This window comes from Triturus cristatus, chromosome 7, assembly GCF_964204655.1.
Source record: "Triturus cristatus chromosome 7, aTriCri1.1, whole genome shotgun sequence".
Classification (NCBI taxonomy): Eukaryota; Metazoa; Chordata; class Amphibia; order Caudata; family Salamandridae; genus Triturus; species Triturus cristatus.
Window position 1 is genome coordinate 1,319,364,118 of NC_140590.1, and position 15,244 is coordinate 1,319,379,361.

General features: G+C 46.6%; 1 protein-coding gene across 6 annotated transcripts in view; it reads right to left on the minus strand.

The window, feature by feature from the left end:
• RALGAPB (Ral GTPase activating protein non-catalytic subunit beta) overlaps positions 1 to 15,244 on the minus strand; it is a 2,310,294-nt gene that overhangs the window by 642,737 nt on the left and 1,652,313 nt on the right. For all 6 annotated transcript variants that reach the window (XM_085618929.1, XM_085618931.1, XM_085618928.1 and 3 more), the window contains exon 24: positions 6,417 to 6,582. In XM_085618929.1, the coding sequence (XP_085475055.1) occupies positions 6,417 to 6,582 (166 nt within the window). The remainder of the gene's footprint in view (positions 1 to 6,416; positions 6,583 to 15,244) is intronic.

The window sequence follows — 15,244 nt, forward strand, 5'->3', positions numbered from 1 at the left end:
CTGAATTGATCTGCATTGAATTATTAAGATAGTGCTTTCACTGTCATTATGATTGTGGCGATGTGATCAAAAGGAGTTGTTCGGTTGACTGCACTTTGTAAAGGTTAAGGTAGACTCCCCCCCCCCCCCCCTTCCTAGCAGTGCTTGAAGAACAAGTTACTTACCTTCGGTAACGATGTATCTGTAAGAAACATTAGTTAGTTAGATTCCTCACCTTAGAATATCCCCAGGCGTCAGACTGGATCCGGAAGATTTTTTCGTCAGCAATACCCCTTGCGCGTCGCTAGGCGTCGTCTCCGGCTCCGCGTCCGTCGTCGGCGTCGTGCGCTGGGATGACGTCGGAGTACTTAGACGCCGACCTCGCGCGCTGACGTCAGTTCTTGTACATAGCTTTCCGCGCCAGGAACGCAGAGCCATGCAAGAGACCGACACTGGTGCCAAAAATAAAATCTAGGGGCCTGAAAAGGATAACCTTAACCCTAGATGTTAGTTCGCAAAACGGGGAGGATGGGTGGGTCGGTGAGGAATCTAACTAACTAATGTTTCTTACAGATACATCGTTACCGAAGGTAAGTAACTTGTTCATCTGAAAGAAACACGTTAGTTAGATTCCTCACCTTAGAATAGATACCCAAGCAATACCAGCCCCGGTGGTGGGTCTGCGAACCAAGATCACACCAGAAAGTCCTGGAGGACAGAACGGCCAAAGAAGCCATCCCTCCGGACTTGGCTGTCAAGGCAATAATGCCTGGCAAACGTGTGGAGCGAAGCCCACGTAGCCGCCTGACAGATGTTCTACAAAGGGACACCCCGTCCCAAAGCAGTAGTAGCTGCTGTGGCCCGAGTAGAATGGGCGCGCAGCCCAACAGGAGGGTCCTTTTTTGCCAAGGAATAACAAATTTTGATGCACAAAACGACCCACTGAGAGATGGTCCGTTTGTACACAGCTTTCCCCTTCTTAGCACCCACGTATCCAATGAAAAGTTGGTCGTCCACCCGGAACTGCTTTGTGCGGTCCAGATAAAAGGAGAGCGCACGTTTTGGGTCCAGACGGTGGAGCCTCTCTTCCTCTTTGGAAGGATGCGGAGGCGGAAAGAAGGTAGGCAAGGTGACAGATTGCCCAAGATGAAAGGGGGTCACCACTTTCGGAAGAAAGGAGGGACGAGGCCGAAGGACAACCTTGTCCGGGTGAACAGATAGAAAAGGAGCCTGTGATGATAAAGCCTGGAGCTCACTCACCCGTCTAGCCGAGGTGATGGCTACCAGAAAAGCAGTCTTAAGCATCAGCAGACGAAGAGGACAATTATGAAGAGGCTCAAAGGGAGCTCACATTAGAAATGTGAGAACACTGAGGCATTACAAAAGGGACAGGAGGGAACGTGTGAGTAATGCCTTTTAGAAAGCGTGTAACTACCGGGGACTTGAAAAGAGAAGGCTGATCAGGAAGCCTTAAGAAGGCAGAGATGGCAGCAAGATAACCTTTCAAGGTGCCCAAGGCAGAGCCCTGCTGGGCCAAGGAAAGAAGAAAGAGGAGAACCTCAGAAAGAGGGGCGTAAAGGGGATCCACAGCCTTTGCTGTGCACCATGCCACAAATTTGTTCCACCGGCAGGCGTATACCGTCTTTGTGGAGGGACGCCTGGCTGCCAGAATGATATCACAGACTTCAGGAGGCAAGTCAAATGGCATCAACTGCCGCCGCTCAATCTCCACGCATGGAGGTGGAGGCTGGACAGGTTCGGGTGGAGGACCGTCCCCTGCTGCTGCGACAGAAGATCCTCCCGAAGGGGCAGACGTATCGGAGGATCGGTCAACATACTGAGTAGCTCGGGATACCAGTACCTTTGTGCCCAGTCCGGAGCCACCAAGATGACTTGGGCCCGGTCGCGCCTGATCTTCTTCAGCACTCTGGGCAGAAGTGGTATAGGCGGAAAGGCGTACAACAGACCGCAACTCCACTCGTGACGAAAAGCGTCGCCGAGCGAGTGCCGCCTTGGAAATTCCAACACGCAGAACTGCTGACATTGCGCGTTCTCTTCGGTGGCGAATAGATCTAACCAAGGCTCTCCCCACTGCTAAAAGAGACCTTGTGCCACTTCGGAGTTCAGACGCCATTCGTGATCCATCATGCACCGGCGGCTGAGTTCGTCTGCTCTGGCGTTCAGAGAGCCCGCCAGATGTTGAACCACTAGGGTGACGCCCTGGTGTTCCAGCCATGTCCAGAGGCGCAGAGCCTCCTGACAAAGGGTCCACGACCCCACCCCGCCCTGTTTGTTGCAATACCACATGGCGGTGGTGTTGTCCGTGAACACCTGCACGACACTTCCCCTGACAGAGGGAAGGAAGGCTTTCAGTGCAAGCCGGATCGCTCTCAACTCCAACAGGTTGATGTGGAGACGAGACTCCGCCGGAGACCAGAGACCTCTGATCTCCGCCTCTCCCATATGGCCACCCCATCCCAGGAGGGACGCATCCGTCACTACGACATGCTCCGGTTGGGGAAGGGAGAGGCTCTTGCCCTTGACCCACTCGCGGTCCGTGAGCCACCACTGCAACTGCTGTGCAGTGCCCTCCGAGATCAAGACATGGTCGGACAGGTTTCTGTGATGCTGGGCCCACTGAAACTTCAGGTCCCACTGCAGAGCCCGCATGCGCCGCCTGGCGTGATGCACTAGTAGGATGCAGGAGGCCATCAGCCCCAGAATCCGCAACACAAGCCTGACCGAAACCCAGGATAGAGGCCGAAAGATGGGAATCAGGGCCTGAATATCCCAGACCCGCTGTTCCGGCGGATAGACCCGGAACTGCGCCGAATCGAGAACCGCTCCGAAGAAGAGGAGCTTCTGAGAGGGACTCAGGTGTGACTTCGGCACGTTGATGGAAAACCCCAGCAAATGCAGGAGATCCGCCGTAGTCTGGAGGTGGGAGACGACTGCCTGGGGCGAGCCCGCCTTCAACAACCAGTCGTCGAGATAGGGGAAGACTGGAACCCCTGATCTGCGCAGATGAGCTGCGACCACCGCCATCACTTTCGTGAACACCCGAGGGGCACTGGTGAGGCCGAAGGGGAGCACGGTGAACTGAAAATGCTCCTGGCCCACCGTGAACCGCAGGTAACGCCGGTGGGCCGGCAGGACGGGGATGTGGAAATATGCGTCCTGCAAGTCCAACGCTACCATCCAGTCTCCAGGGTCGAGGGCAGCTAGAACCTGAGCCAAAGTCAACATCTCGAACCGTTCCTTCCGGAGGAAGGCATTGACGTTCCTGAGGTCCAAGATAGGGCGTAGGCCCCCTTTGCCCTTCTTGGGAACCAGAAAGTAGTGGGAATAACAACCACGACCTACTTCTGGGCTCGGAACGCGCTCGACGGCCTCTTTGGCCAAGAGGGCCGAAACTTCCTCTCGCAGAAGATTCAAATGATCCTCCGAGATACGGTGGTGCTGCGGTGGCATGGCTGGAGGGGTCGTCTCGAAGGGGAGGGAGTAGCCCCTTCGGACGATTTGCAGCACCCACCTGTCCGAAGTGATGGTACGCCAGTGGAGCAGGTGATGGCGAACTCTGCTGCCCACTGGCGAGGAATGGGCCGGAAAGCTCGGACTAGGAAGGCTTGGAGGCGGATGCTGCCGGGGTGGATGTGGGCTGACTGCGTCGGCCTCCAGAACCGCCTCGGCGGAAACCACATCCGCGACCGCGCGCAGGTTGGGTCTGCGGCTGGTGGCTAGGCGGACGTGAGGAGGCGCCCCTTCCTTGGCCACGAAAGGGGCGAAAAGCGGAAGTTTGCGATCGCTGGGCCGAGAGGCCCAAGGCCTTAGCCGTAGCCCGGGAGTCCTTAAAGCGATTCAGCGCAGTGTCCGCTTTCTCACCAAAAAGGCGAGTGCCATCAAAGGGCATGTCCATGAGAGTGCTCTGGACATCCCCCGAAAAAGACGTGGACCACAGCCAGGCATGACGTCTAAGCGCCACCATGGTAGAAATTGCCCAAGGTTGCCCAGTCGGGTCCGCGGGGCCCGAAGGCGCGCCAGTGGGCGTCGACGGCGGAGCCAGGCTCCTCATGGCCGAGAGGAAGGCACTGACTTCCGCCGGCGTCGCGTCAGTCCCAGGGACCGGCGGGTATGGGGACTTGCGCGGTGCCTGCGGCGCCGCTGGAGCCGCGGGGGTGGAACCACCCTGACCCTCGGCCGAGTCGCGCGACCGGCGAGGGGAGTCCGAAGAGCGATGTCGCCTCTTGGACTTCTTGGAGTGCTTCGACTTACCCGAAGACTTGGAGCCAGACGAGCGATGATGACGTCGGCTGCGGCTCCGCGACCGATCCTTGGACCTCCTCCTGGACCGGGATCGAGAGGGGCGCGGAGCCGAGTGGCGAATCTCGAGGAGCTTACGGGACCGCTCCCGTTTAGCCTTCGAGGTCAGGGCCTTGCAGTCCGAACATGACTCCGCGTCATGGTCGAGGCCCAAACAGTAAAGGCACCGGCGGTAATGATCCGTAACCGACATCAAGCGGTTACAGTCAGTACAGGCTTTGAAACCAGGCATCCTACCGGCACCGGAGTCGAGACAAGATCAATAAGGATCAAAAAACTTAGTCAAAAAAGACTAAAAGGGGTAGCTCTCCCAGATCTGCGCTTACTGGCGCGGAAAAAAGAAGAACTGACGTCAGCGCGCGAGGGCGGCGTCTAAGTACTCCGACGACGTCATCCCGGCGCACGACGCCGACGACGGACGCGGAGCCGCAGACGACGCCTAGCGAGGCGCAAGGGGTACTGCTGACGAAAAAATCTTCCGGATCCAGTCTGACGCCTGGGGATATTCTAAGGTGAGGAATCTAACTAACGTGTTTCTTTCAGATATTAATATACTATGGGCCTATTGGAGGGGATAATCGATTGAACGTTTTGGCCTTCCTTCTGATTCCCCACATATGGCCCAGGAACTTTGCTAATGCGCATACAAAAAGAGGTCTTGTATCTGATTTTAATATGTGCAAAGCTACACCATACTCTTGGGTTCTGAGCTGTTTACAAATAGGGATTAACCATTTTCTTTCAGGACCAGCGTATGCATGGCAGCCAAAGAGAACATGACCAATCAATTCGATTGGGGCAGAGCAACAGGGACAGCCTTAATTCTGGGCAGCACTGCATGAACATAAGTTTGCAAGAGAGTTCAGGGGTAGAGAGCCGTACCTGAATTGAAAATTACGTTTTCAATCAGCCAGCAACAGAATAAGATCAAGGTAAGCTTCCAAGGTACATAATAGTTTAAAATCCAGAAATTCCTCAGTTAGTCTACCCCGATACCCCTGGCTTCATTCTGTGCTTCCCAATACATTACTTTTATTTGTTTCCTTGTGGGCAATTCAGGGCGATTGATACTACCTCCCTTTACCTCAATGTTATTAAGTAGGTTTCTAATATTCCTGATCCAGCCTATTTTCTTGGATTGCATTAGCAGGGCATTCTCCGAAAGACGATGGAAATGGAGAAAGGGAGCCAGGTCGGTGAGTGAAGTTCTACTAGAGAACCGAAGGAGTCTCGAACAGGAGCACAAGAGATTACATCTGAACCCGTCAACGGAAAAAACTATCTTAAGAAGGCGTTGATGACCATGCACAGTATTACCAAAAGGAGGAGTTACACAGCCTAGTGACTTGAAGAAAACGTCTTGGAACAAAAACAACTTGTAATCATCCGAGCCCAACACTAGATGGCGGACTTATGCAAATCATGCGTATCTACAGCACACATGCTCCAAACATGAGCTTTCTTTGTGATATTCCTCAAAGTGGCAGAGAACCATAAGTCATCATTCACTGATTATTATTAGACTTATTGTTTAAGCATTGCCGTCATCAGGAAGACCAAAATAATGAAATAGGGGATCACAATGTAAGGTCTGACTAGAAGACTTCACATGCAGAGCTCAAGTTGTTCAGCATTAGGATGCATAGCTCATCTGTTTGAAACTTTGTATCTGGTACTTGCAGTTTGGTTATCCCGCTTATAAATGAGGGACTAAAAATATAAGCCTGCAAGTTAAAAGTCAGGACAGATTTTTTACTACCAGAACAGAGGGCAACTTCAGAGCTCTTCACAGGTGAAACTCGTTGGGGCATCTTATGTTTTTGCATCAATTGGCGTAGATCTGACCTGTAAAACTTTCCTACAGTTGGAAGCACAGCGGCACTGTAAATTCATTTACTCATCTATACGACCATCACGCTTAATTCAGCTTATGTGCATCTTTGTCTAAATCATTCAATTCTTCCTCCTTTCTCCTAAATTACTATGTACACACACACACACACACACACACCTATTTTAATGCACTTCTTACAACTTGTCATCTGTCCTTTAAGCATGAACAATGGTTGTATTCATGAGAACACAAAGCTAAAAGCTATCGCTATTTTAAATCTTACCTTGTTCTTGTACTACCTCATCATCGCAACTGTTAATTGACCAACTGGTTGATACATGTCCCGTCCAACCAGGGTGTTTGCCCACATTAACTGGCCAACCAAGAGATAATAAGAATTCTAGGAAATGTGGCTGAACGTTACTGGAAGACTCTACATTCTTCAAAATCTGAAAAGATGGCAATGTAAGTCATAAATGGTAAGAAAACGTAAATGGGTTTTTTCATCAGACAATATAGAAAGTACTAGCACAGTGCTGTGTTCATAACCTTTTACATACAAGATTAACAAAACTATTCTGTGGGTAAACAAAATATTTTGTTACTTTAGGGCTTGGATAACCTTAGAAGGACGACAAAATTTTTTTTTGCTCTCACATATTTTTCACTTGCTGGCAGAGTAGTCTTGGGTACAGTATTGGATTAACAGAACATATCCTTCACACTACGATACATTTTGAATAGAGCAAACACCTTGCACTGGATATAAAACAATATGTAGGTTAGTGAAGATGTGCTTTCTCAGATGAGTTTCAAACTCATATGGAACTGTTAAATAATGGTCAAAATGATATGAGACATGGATTCAAAGTCACTCTCACCACTTCAGTCACTGCTTATTAATACTAGGAAAACACAACAAATCTGATAGCTACACTCTTAAGAATATTAGCAATAGTTGTTCTCTTCTGCTTTAATTTTCTCATTCTGTCTGTAAGCGTCAACCCTGGTAAGTTGCCAGTCAGAGAGAACGGATTCTTCAACCCTCAATGATCATTCCAGAACGTATAGTTCAAAGGATTACAACCTAAAATTCAAATTCTCAGCTCACACTTTTCAGAGTCAGGCTGGACAGGCATTCCATGCATGAGCACCCAGAGTTACAGGGAGCCGGAGCCTCTAGGTCTCAAGTGAGGCACTTCATGGCCTTGAGAAAATGTCCTACATGGTATAAACTCTACAGCAGACACTGTGTGCATTTACAACAGCATGGATATGCTACTGGCAAAGACTGCAAAAGCAGAATGTAGCAACTTTGTTCGAGCTGCAGGTCTACAAGGACACAAAGTTAACCAGACAAGATGGTGAGAAATTCCTCCCGGGCAATAAGTCCCAGAAGTGTGCGGCTTACAATGTGTAACTGCTGTGCCTATAGTCTCAGTTTTTTTAGGGGGGGGGGTGGAATAAAAGTACAAAGTTATTTTCAATCTGTTGTGAATCAGAATCAGAATCAGAAACAGCTTTATTCGATTTTAAAAACAAATCCATAAAAGCGCACATATATTACAATTCGTTCCTGGCAAGAAAACAGCAGACTTTTTTTAAAAACATCAAAATAATACCATTTAAAAATTGTCTAATTCATGGAGATCCTAAATCTTAAAACAGTTTTAAGGAACTTCGACACAGAGAAAATAATAAATTCATCATCTAACATTTGCAATCTGACCAGCGCCACTCTACATTGTCTCAGCCCTAACTTTTTTAGGACGGGTCGGAGAATACTTTTTCTGGGTTCTGAATAGTATTTACAGAAGAAAATACAATGAAGGGAAGATTGGGCAGAAACTTGATCACAAGGACAGGGAATGAGTTCCTTTGACCAGCAATTCTTCTCAGGGAAGGTAACTAATCTAAAAAAGATATCTGCCCTGAAGCGAGTCAGTAGCATTCGGCAATGACAGCTAGGGACTAGGTTCAAATAAGGTTGAATGCCTTGATTTATGATCAATAAATGATTGGCCATGACAGAGCTCTTGCATTTCTCTAACAGCCAGCGTTTCTCTGTTAAATAATGCAAGCAGATTTGCTTGAGCTTCTTTCTTGAGAGGCCCATCATACTATCCGTAGAGTCGAAAAATTCGGAATGACCCAGCTTCATAAAGAAGTTTCTTAAGTAATTAAGCCATTGAATTTTCGCGACTCCATCGAGACCTAGACAGTCCATGATTAAATCCCTGTTCAGGCCTGTCTCATTTCCGGTCCAAACTTTATGCCAAATTGGCTCTAGTTTAATAAGGTCCGTTATGTAAGGTACACCCAACTCTTGATGACAGACGTAGGAGGAGGTAGACCCAGGCACTGCCAATAAGTAACGTAAAAAGACATTCTGACAGGTCTGAGTGCTTGGGGTATTCACTATCCCCCAAATTCCTGCACCGTATAATGCGGTGGATACGCATTTAGACCTATAAATGTCAAGCAAGGCTGGTACTGGCCGGCCACCTACCCTATTAGAAAAGTGTTGAACAGCCCCTATTGCTCGCGAAAATGCTAGTTTACGTGATTCACCTGCTGCTGTCCAAGATCCCTTTTTTTCAAAATTAATACCTAAATACGAAAAAGTATTTACAGTCTCGATTTTTGTGTTAGATAAGAATATATTACAATTAAGGTTTTTCTTTTTTGTGCAGCTCATGTTAAATGTTTTGCTGATGTTAATCTTTAGGCCTCTACTACCCATAAACTCTGAAAAATTACTAAGTGTTTTCTGAAGGCCAATTTGGGTCCGGGCCATGATTACTGCATCATCTGCATACAAAAGAATGGGGATAAATGAGTTGCCAATTTTTGGGTAGTCCTGTTTATCTGCCAGGAGGCGAGACGAGACTGAATTGATATACAAATTGAACAAAAAAGGGGCTAAAATACAGCCTTGTCTCACGCCCTTTCCAATAGGGAATTTGGAAGTACATTCCCCCTTGTCCCCAAAGCGTACCCTGGCACCTGCTTCCCGATATAATTCTCTGATAAATATTAGAAGGTTTGAGTCCACACCCATGTCCTGCATAGTTAGCCAGAGTTTATTGTGGTTAATACAGTCGAAGGCCGAGCTTAGATCAACAAATGTAAGAAATAAGTTCTCATTTTTGGCCTCGACGTATTTGGCAACTAGGAGTGCTAGGTTCAAGCCTTGTTCTACGGTTCCCAAACCTTCCCTAAAACCATATTGGTACTGAGAGAGAATACCTGTATCGTCGGCCCATAGTTGTAATTTATTAAGTATAACTCTCCCCGCGATCTTCATGAGAGAATCAAGTAAGGAGATCGGTCTATAACATTTAGGTGTATTTCGATCGCCTTTCTTGAAGATGGGAACCACAATAGCTTCCTGCCAGGTCAATGGAAATCCCACTTTAGTAAAGCTGTTAAGTACATTAGTTAAAAGTGGAGCCCATAGGTCATAATTAGCCTTAAAAATGTCCACGGGTATTCCATCCGGTCCCGGGGCCTTTCCCGCTGGGCTCTTGTTAATAGCTATCAGGAGTTCCTCTATAGAAAAATCAACATCCATTGGAAAGTGGGCTACATTCTGAGTTGCTAAATTTGGCCCGCTTTCTATCCCTGCCAAGAGGTCTTCTGTATATAACTCCCGGAAATAGCTCACCCAGGTCTCCTCTGGAATAGCTATTTCAATGGAGGCTGTTGCGTCATTAGAGAAAAAAGGGGCATTCACCGCTTTCCAAAAAGCAATGTTATTTTTAGAATGACATGCTTCCTGTAGATTAGACCAAGCTTCCTGTTTGATTTGTTTCTTCCTTTTTTTGACTGCCTGTTGGTAGGCGTTTCTAGCAGATCTGACTTCGACCATTTCCCTAGGTTCTCGTTTTAGTTGGGCCATTAAATAAGCATGAGTCTTGCTACACTCTCTGTCGAACCGTCTCTTAATTTTTTTCATCCCAGGTTGCAAAGGTTTCGTAAGTGACTTTCTAATTTCCTCTGAGATTTTAAGAAAAGCATCACTGACTTTGAGAGGTTCGACATTCTCTGCGAGGCAGGTATTAAATTCCACTTCCTTGAAGCAAATTAAATTATCAAGGAAGGCCACTGGTTCCACTTTGTCCCATTTTAGGGTATAGCCATTCTTCTTGGCAAGTTCCAGTCTAAAATCATACAGATTTTGGACTGTAGAAGCAGTATTGTTTTTCCCCCTTGGTATAGCAAGGGACATACTAAGTGTTAAGTGGTCGCTCATTGCAATCTCGCGAGTTTCGAACACAAGGATGCAATGGAGATATCGTTTAGATATAAGCATAAAGTCAATGGTTGATTTACAACCCCGTCCAATAAATGTAGGATTAAACGGGAGTGAAGGAGAACATAGTTCGTTAACGAAACCCAGACCCAGTGAGAAGAGTATGTCATTTAGGTGGTTTCCCAGAGTTGTATGGGAGAAATGTGTCGGAGAAACATCGTCCATCTCGCCCAGGCCACATATGTCTTGATCACTAAATGGACAAAGGGTATGATTAAAGTCACCAGTCCAGATCACACAGGTATCAGATGGTTCTTTTTCGTCTAATTTGTTAAGGGTCTCGTTTAGTTCTTTAAGGATCGAGGCCCATAATCCTTTCTGAATGTTGTTATAAAAGTTAACCAAGTTTATATGTTGGTTACCCCCCCATGTTATATGCAGAATGTGATAAAAAGCAGATTCAGAAAAGAAAGAAATCTTAATTTCTTTTAAACAGTTAGAGACATAAGTACATAAACCCCCTTTATTTCTCCCTCTTAAGGTGTGTACTGCCGGCGTATGATAGGTGCGATAACCATTCATATGGATGGGGTCGACCGACCAGCATTTCTGGAGGCAGATGATCGAAAATTGTTTTAAAAAGGGAATACAGTTTGGATCACTTAGCCTAGAAGACAACCCTGCCACATTCCAGGAAAGGAGTGTAAGGGCATAGCCAGTATCGCCTTCTGACGGCATAGATGCGGCAGAAGTTGTACAGGGAACCGCACTTGAAGGGATTCCACTACTTAACGATGTAAGGTGGTCAATAATCCCTTCACCCTCAGTATTAATAAGAATGGTTTCAGGATTCTCCACTGAGGAAGTTGACAATTGTGCAGGCCGTAAATTGGGCGATAAGGTTGGCACGTCACCGGCTATGTTTACCTCTACGAGTTCGGGTACATGAAAGTTATGAGGTAGTCAATCGACCATGTCTAAGCAACTATACCTATTTGACCTTGGGAAAGTCTCCAACCAGCCTTGGTCAATTAAGGCCAGCCTGCCTCTTTTGTGGTTAATATTTGTGTTGCCCCTCCCTACCTGCTCCCAAATACTGTTATTTACTCGGTGGGGATAAAAATAATCAAGGGGTAGTGGGGTGATGTTTGAGTTAGATCGAGAGGGTTTTGCCTGCTGGATGTATTTTGCAGCCTGCATATCCTTAAAGTTGACAACTATGCAGTCCCCCGGTATATCTTTGCTCCTTCTACCCAGCCAACTGACTCTCCGAACAAACAGAATTTTGGTGTGAATATAGGGAGGGAGTGGTCGGTTAGTATTGAGCCAATGCGTTGTTTTGTTCTTCAGCTCAAGATATGTCTCAGGGGATTTTCCTTCCAAACCAGGTACCCCCGTCAAAATGATGACATAAGGTGAGGATTCCGGAGGAAGGTCTAAAATGGGTAACTTAAGGGCATCGCTGTGAGTCGCATCAGATCTGTTTTCTATCATGTCTGTATCCTGTGCAATAACATTTTTAACTTTTATGTTGGCATCAATTGGTTTCTGCGGGGGTTTTTCTCCTACGTGTAGATTTTTGGAACCACTAGTACTTGAAGAGTTTTCGGCACAAACTGCGTCTACGCAGTTATCCCGAGGTAATCCCGGGTGCCGATTGAAAGAGGGCAAGGACAAAGAGGAGAGACCTCTCTCTCCAGGAACACATGCAGAGTTGACACTGGGAGGATGAAGGTGTTCACGAAGCTCATTAATCAAAGTTGTCTTCAGTGATTGATTAAATTCAAGATTAGTGGAGACAGTCTGTTCTAAGTTATTAAGACGCTCCTCAATTTTGATGAGTCTGGCCAGAATCGGACGGGTTATGTTTTCAAAAACTTCCGTAATTTTAGAATAAAAACCGTCATTCATTTGCCTGGTTGGATCTAAATTGACTTCGATCAAAGAATCGTCAACAGCACCCGGAGTGTTATTAGGTGCAGGCTTCGTGCTATTAAGTTTGGTCGGTCTAGATTGGCTCCCCTTTATTGCTCGCGGGGCAGCTTTATGTTTAGGTTTGGTTCCTGCATTTGGGACAGAGGGAGGGGGAAGGGAAATAGACTCAGAGGTTGCGTGTATTTGGGCACGAGTAGTTACGCCTTCTGGTTGGTTAGTAGCAGCATCAGTTAAGGTAGTTAAAGGCCCAGTTGTGCTTCTAACATCTTTACCCCTCTTTCTTTCCAAAGTTATGACCCTCCTGCTATCAGGACTTTCGGCCTCACTAAACAAACAATCAGTTGTAGTAGATTTTGGAATGTTTCTCCCAGGTGTAACAGATAGAGCTATCTTCCCTAGTGATGAGCGTTTGGTGGTAAGAGGATCTAAAGAGAGACGGCGCTCAGTGAGATCTATTTCTCGCTCTAATAGGTTAGCAGCTCTTACAATAAAATTATCCAGCGTCCCTGCCATAGTTAAACCAGCTACAGTACTTTTGACCCTGGACATTCCTACTACCTATATCAAACACAAATGCCTCAGTAAATTTTGGTATCACAGAAAACCAAAAGGGAGGTGGCCCAGCCCAGTGTCTCCAGTCTCGAACGGCCTCAAACGGCCCGCTCTTTGCCCGGTCTTAGCCCCGTGCTGAGACCCGTGCGCGTTCCGCTGGCGCGTGTAGGCAAAGAAGTGTTTATAAGATGAAGGCAAACGGTGTTGGGGGAGGAGTCGGGAAGAGGACCAGGTGCGGCTGTTCAGCGTCACGCGCAGCACCCTGGTCCTCGCAGTCCCGAGTACGCCGGGCGCTCACAACAATACGATCATCCAGCAACGTCCCCTCACCGGACTAAAGCACAACGCAGCAGACCGTGCAGCGTGGAGTCAAGACGCAAACAATACTCCAAGCGTCAAACAACAGAGTCCCGGTCCCTCGAGCAGCTCCCGCGAAGCGGGGGCCGCGAGGCGCGGTGGAAGTTCAAAGGTCTGAGGTAAGGATCCAGGTAATCCCAGCAATGACAAACAGCAAAGACCAGTCCCTCAAACGGAGCCCGTGGAGCGGGGGCTGCACCGCCTGATGAAGGTGTTGGGGGAGAAGTCGGGAAGAGGACCAGGTGCGGCTGTTCAGCGTCACGCGCAGCACCCTGGTCCTCGCAGTCCCGAGTACGCCGGGCGCTCACAACAATACGAGCATCCAGCAACGTCCCCTCACCGGACTAAAGAACAACGCAGCAGACCGTGCAGCGTGGAGTCAAGACGCAAACAATACTCCAAGCGTCAAACAACAGAGTCCCGGTCCCTCGAGCGGCTCCCGCGAAGCGGGGGCTCGAGGCGCGGTGGAAGTTCAAAGGTCTGAGGTAAGGATCCAGGTAATCCCAGCAATGACAAACAGCAAAGACCAGTCCCTCAAACGGAGCCCTGTTGTGATAATTTTCCATTGCCTTTTCCTAAGAAAGTGAAGGAAAAGGTGTGTATAGGTGGTATACAAAAGATCTTATAAAATCTTCTTGAAAGTAATGCTGAAAAGGGGAACATATGAATGACTGCACAAACAACCCTAAGTGAATTTGCATAGTATGCACAACTGCTCCCTACAGGGGCAGGCAAAGTTTACTAACCAATACAATTCAAAGCAGTTTAATAAATTCATAATATCCAAGCCACAAAGCTCCAAAAAAATAAGAATTTAGTTGAATTAAGGAATAAAATGAAAACAAATATTACTAACACAATACTAAATAACCTAATCTTCTGAACAGTAAGAACAATACATTGGTCCCAAAGAAAAGGAAGGGTATCCTCTTTGAAGAAAGCATAAAGTGGACTTGGCCGTAAAGGTTCTCTGGAGTTGAGAGAACTGGTGCATTATTCCTCTATGTCTGCATTCTGAGACTACCAAGCTTGCCCAATCCACTATAGAGTCCAAGGTCATTATTACATTAGTATTTAGAATGCAAGTGGTAAATACTTTAAACAACTTTATAGATTTTTGTCAGGAAGGAGTACAGGATACAATTGTTCAATAATCAGCAAAACAATATATTTTTTCTTTACAGTACGCAAGAGGATGTCTTATTGAATGTCCTTGAATACTAGAAGGACTATTAATGTCTGTTGACTCATAAGTCATGCATACAGCTAGACGCTTCCAATGCCTAAGAGCAGCAACTAATGGTTTTAGGTCTTGATGACCAGAGACAAAAGAAACAAAAAGAGAATCAGATTTGTGAAATGCAGATGTTTTTTGTAAATATATTTTTAGGCAGAAAGGTAGGACAGGGATGAAGTGCAAGTCCTTCATGAAGAAAGCAGAGAAAATTATCATTATATAGAAAATCACTAATCCCACCCAATCTTCATGCAATAGTTATTGCAACTAAAATACAATCCTAATAGAGAGGTTTTTAAGGGATGTTTCTTCAAAAGGTTCAAATGGAGTAGAATGCAAACCATGCATATAAAGGAAGGTCTCAAGGAGGCACAGGGTTACGAATCTTCAAAGTGACTAAATCAAAAATCTATAAGCGACGAGGACCTAATTCAGAAAAAAAACTACATTCTTCTAAGGAGATCTGAAAGCTGTATACTCTGTCAGTTGATATTGATGAGTAGGGACAGCCAGACCCATAGGAAAATGTTTCCAGAAAAATTCAAGAAAGAGGGACACAAAAATATGATTTAGATCTCTAAATGTTCACCAATATCGAAAGGAGGCCTAATGGTTCATTATATGATTTTGGAGTTGCGTGTTGGATTAGTAAGGCAATCAATAATCTTTGATTATTCATAAATAATCATAAAGGTAGACAAACATCGATAAATAAAGACATATGCAAACAAAAGTATCAAATACATTAAAAACCAGATACAACAAACCAATGTAA